The following is a 5,000-nucleotide window of genomic DNA, read 5'->3' as shown; positions in this document are numbered from 1 at the left end:
AAGAAAAAAAAGAAAAAAAACTTCTTGGACAATATATTTTGTTGGGGTCTTTGGACTGGATTAAGATTTGGCACCAAAGATTATATTCGATTTTGCTTACGATTTCAGCATTAGTTATAGCTCTTTATCGACAAAAAAAAAAAAAAAAAAAAAAAAAATAGCGCCAGATATCACAGATAATGGAAATGTTTTTTTTTTTTTTCTTATCATATTTTCTGCCATCTGTGTAATATGTATACTTAATTATCGTAAGCATGTTAAGATTCTGAGTGCAATGATAATTTACATAGATAATGGATTCTGTTTTTTTCTTTTCTTGTCTTTTTTTTTTTTTTTTTTGAAAAGGTTTATCATTTCATCTTTTTTTTTTTTTTTATCCTTTAGTGTTCGTAACATGATTAGCAAAGATGAAGGAACCAAAAGAAGAAGAGAAGTAAAACCGGCACCAAACCCAAACGTTTTCCTCTTAAACGTTTCCTTTCCAAACGATTCTCTTCCAGATGTTTTATTTCCAAACGTTTTATTTCCAAATGCTCCTTCCAAACGTTTTCCCTCCAAAAGTTTCCTTTCCAAACGTTTTTCTTCCAGATGTTTTATTTCCAAATGTCCCTTCCAAACGTTTTCCCTCCAAGCATTTTCCCTCCAAACGTTTCCTTTCCAAACGTCTTCCTTCCAAGGGTTCTCCTTCCAAACGTTTTCCTTTCAAACGTTTTCCTTCCAAATGTTTTCTTGGTCATTCTCTCTCTCTCTCGCTCTCCCTCTCTCTCTCTCTCTCTCTCTCTCTCTCTCTCTCTCTCTCTCTCTCTCTCTCTCTCTCTCTCTCTCTCTCTCTCTCTCTCTCTCTCTCTCTCTCTCTCTCTCTCTCTCTCTCCCTCTCCCTCTCCCTCTCCCTCTCCCTCTCCCTCTCCCTCTCCCTCTCCCTCTCCCTCTCTCTCTCGCTCTCGCTCTCGCTCTCTCCCCCTCTCTCTCCCTCTCGCTCTCTCCCCCTCTCTCTCCCTCTCTCTCTCTCCCCCTCTCTCTCCCTCTCCCTCTCTCTCTCCCTCTCCCTCTCTCTCTCCCTCTCCCTCTCCCTCTCGCTCTCTCCCTCTCTCTCTCCCTCTCTCACTCTATTTCCTAAGCGTTCTTCAAAAGTCACCAATAATCATCCAAACTTCAATACCTCTAACTTAATCCATATAGTATAAGTTCTATGCATATCGTGTGTAAGTATACCGTGTATAAGTGTGTAAGTAAGTAAGTAAGCGTGCGTAAGTATACCGTGTGCACTAGGTTTGTTCTGAATCCTGTGTATGCCTTGCATTCACGTACTCGTCCATCGTTTTGCAAAATGTAGGACGACCTTGAAATCATCATAATTTTGAAAACATTATGAAGAACCTTGATGCTTCAGTTAGAAGGGTTATACTGAAGGAATAGCTTTGAGAATGAAAACAATAAATAAACTGTAATAATAATGTTATCGTGCTTTAGCGGATCGGCTAAGCATATTATACAAAAGGTGCATGGTTGTAAGACATAAAAGGGCACATACTATGAAATACATTGCAATATGCAATATAATACAGTGCAACATGTAAAACGACAAAACTATGTAAATGCATTTATACGTGGACAATACAATAAGATCTCAATTATAGAGAATTGGTAAGTACAAGGCTCATTGCTCAGTGCTTTTTCCTTTGACTTTTCGCTGGTGTTACGTTGGAAAAAACAAAAACTGGCAACTCACCCGAACTCTTGGGCACTCCGATTCATTTTTTTTTTTTAATCCTAATGAGGTGATGCGTATTATTTATACTTAAAACATGTCTTACATATATATATTTTTTTTTCATTTCATGGACAGTATTATTTTTATCATTATCATTTATTTAGTCTTTTCTACTTACTGCCTTTAACGCAGTCGGAGTAATCCTAAGTTCTGCGTGATTGCTAAGTCTTCTTTTATTTCTTTTTTCGTTTCACCCCTAGACAAGAACAAGAACATATAATTAGCTTTTCGAAAAGTCAAAGTTAAAGCATGAGACAATTTATACTATATGTTCCTCTTATTTCCTAGATAATTCTGTTGCTGCTGCCGGCGTATGCGCTATTGTCTTGCCCTGAACCTCTCTCCATGCTTGTCATAGGATTATCATTCTTCCGTGCCTGTGGGGGCAAAAAACTGAGTTAGGGGGTTATTGTGGAAGGTCCATAAGCTTGAGTCTCTATTCAGAAGAGTGATAGAATTTGATGAATAGACACATACATGCAGTAATGTCTATACACACATCCATACACTCACACACACACACACGCTAAGGTTCACAAACACACTCTAATATTCACACACGTACACACACTTTCTAATACTCACACACACACACACACTCCACCTCCCTCCCTCCCCCCCCCTCCCTCCCTCTCTCTCTCTCTCTCTCTCTCTCTCTCTCTCTCTCTCTCTCTCTCTCTCTCTCTCTCTCTCTCTCTCTCTCTCTCTCTCTCCCTCTCTCTCTCTCTTACCTTTTTGGCCTTGTTCTTCTTATAGAAAGTGAAGCCAACGTAGCCGATGATGCCGACTCCCAGGAGGCCTCCCAGAACACCAAGAACGATGGCCAGTGTCGGGTCGTAGTCATCTGTTGACAGCGCATCTTCCACTGCTTTTTCGGCCTCCGTCAGCACCTTCAGGAGAGGGAGGAGGGAAGGGTGAGAGGTGGCAATGGAAAGGGAGAGGAGGAGAGGAAGGGAGAGGTCGTGGTAGCGGAAAGGGAGAGGAGGAGAGGAAGGGAGAGGTCGTGGTAGCGGAAAGGGAGAGGAGGAGAGGAAGGGAGAGGTCGTGGTAGTGGAAAGGGAGAGGAGGAGAGGAAGGGAGAGGTCGTGGTAGCGGTGATAGTGTTGGGTTGGTGGTCGGAGAGGGATGGTGTGGGGAGAAAGGGGGAGGGAGAAGTAGTGGTGGTGATAAGGAGGAAGCTGTAGGAGGATGAGAGGGGTTAAAGGTGATGCTGGATGGGATGGGAAAGGATGATGTTTGTAGTGGAAATGATAGTGGTGTTCATGAGGATGATAATTAGTGATGAAGATGCTGTTGAGAAATAGGATGACATGGAGAATGACTGATGATGATAATGGCGGTCGCATAGGAATGTTCATGTTTGTAATAAGAGTATGATGATGGCACTGAAAATTATACAGATTATTAACATAGCAATGGAAATGGTGGAAACGTGTAACTTGACAAATACAATGGTATTAGCAGATTATGATAAATGTGGATAGCAATGATAATCAAGACAGTAACTCAAAATTGTGATGTTGATGGCGATCCCGCGAACGAAAACTTAAAACGTATAAGGTTATTGAAGCACAAATCTTGGACATTGTCACCGTCCTCTTCCGATTTCCTTACCTCGTCGAGAGCATCTTTCCTCGCAATCAGCTCCTCAACGTCAACGCTGCTGGCGAGGAAGTCTGTGTTGTTGCGCATGTCCTCAATCACATCGTCAAGCCTCGTGGAGCAGTTCCTCAAGTCGTCCAATTCAGCCTGGCCCATGGTTCCCTTGGCCACGGTGCTCGTAACGGCCTCGATGTCTTCCAGGACCGAAGTCAGGCGCTCGCACAGGTCTGCGTCGTTACCGCTCGATGTCTCGTTCGTTATGCAGACGGGAGTGGGTGGGATGGTTGTTGTGGGTGCGCTCGAGGAGGTCTGAGGCTGTTCGCTTGAAGAGGATTGGGATGGTTCACTTGTGGAGGTTTGCGGCTCCTCGCTCGAGGACGGTTGGGATGGTTCACTTGAGGAGGCTTTTGTCTCATCAAAAGACTTTGGGCCAGGTGGTACTTCTGTTGTCTCTACCGGAGCTGGTGTTTTAGTTGTCTCTACCGGAGCTTGTGTTTTAGTTGTCTCTACCGGAGCTTGTGTTTTAGTTGTCTCTACCGGAGCTTGTGTTTTAGTTGTCTCTACCGGAGCTTGTGTTTTAGTTGTCTCTACCGGAGCTTGTGTTTTAGTTGTCTCTACCGGAGCTTGTGTTTTAGTTGTCTCTACCGGAGCTTGTGTTTTAGTTGTCTCTACCGGAGCTTGTGTTTCAGTTGTCTCTACCGGAGCTTGTGTTTCAGTTGTCTCAACTGGAGCTTGTGTTTCAGTTGTCTCTACCGGAGCTTGTGTTTTAGTTGTCTCTACCGGAGCATCTGTCGTAGATGACTGAACTGAAGCTCCAGATGATGCTGATGTCGTTGATGAAGAACCGGGGGATGCAGGTTCGTCTGAAGACACCGTTGATGATGGAAGATCAGTCGTTGTCGTCTCGGGATTCACCAGCAGCACCAGCTCATCCAGGGACTCGCCGATGTGCTGGAGTTCTTGCTGAATACTCTGGACGATTTCTGTGACAGTGGAGAAAACAGTAGTAGTAGTACAGGGTCATAATAATAGTTTCTTACTATCATCTTTGCTGCTTATACTGTTATGGTTATTATAATCAATATCTTCATTAGTGTAATTAACGTTATTATCAATATTATCATTATTATCATTGTTTTCATTACAGTTACCATCCATATTACAGTGGTTGGTGTTGACACATAGATATTTGCCTTATAACTGGCACTGATATGATGGAGGTAGTCAGTTTCACTACCATAATTACGATCAGCATAATCATGGTGCTCATCATCTCTCTCTCTCTCTCTCTCTCTCTCTCTCTCTCTCTCTGTCTCTCTCTCTCTCTCTCTCTCTCTCTCTCTCTCTCTCTCTCTCTCTCTCTTTATCTCTCTCTGCCCCCCTTTCTCTCTCTCTGTACCCTTCCTTCTTGCCCCCCCCCTCTCTGTCTCTCTCCCTCCCTCGCCCTCTCTTTGTCAATCTCCTGTCCCCCCCCCCCCTCTCTCTCTCTCTCTCTCTCTCTCTCTCTCTCTCTCTCTCTCTCTCTCTCTCTCTCTCTCTCTCTCTCTCTCTCTCTCTTTCTCTCTCTCTCTTTATCTCTCTCTCTGCCCCTCTCTCTCTCTCTGTACCCCTCTCTTTCTCTCTCTCT

The 5,000-nt window shown here is 43.6% G+C and overlaps 1 protein-coding gene across 1 annotated transcript in view; it reads right to left on the bottom strand.

The window, feature by feature from the left end:
- Nucleotides 1–1,438: 1,438 nt before the first annotated feature.
- Nucleotides 1,439–5,000, bottom strand: part of LOC113806017 (salivary glue protein Sgs-3) — a 9,933-nt gene continuing 6,371 nt past the window's right edge. The window contains exons 3-5 of the mRNA XM_070120646.1: nt 3,386–4,356; nt 2,503–2,661; nt 1,439–2,148 (exon numbers count right to left, since the gene is read on the bottom strand). Coding sequence (XP_069976747.1) covers nt 2,056–2,148; nt 2,503–2,661; nt 3,386–4,356 — 1,223 coding nt within the window. The 3' untranslated portion in view covers nt 1,439–2,055. The remainder of the gene's footprint in view (nt 2,149–2,502; nt 2,662–3,385; nt 4,357–5,000) is intronic.

This window comes from Penaeus vannamei, chromosome 4, assembly GCF_042767895.1.
Source record: "Penaeus vannamei isolate JL-2024 chromosome 4, ASM4276789v1, whole genome shotgun sequence".
Lineage (NCBI taxonomy): Eukaryota > Metazoa > Arthropoda > Malacostraca > Decapoda > Penaeidae > Penaeus > Penaeus vannamei.
Note: the sequence above shows the minus strand (reverse complement) of the source record. Positions and strands in the feature narration are given on the sequence as shown.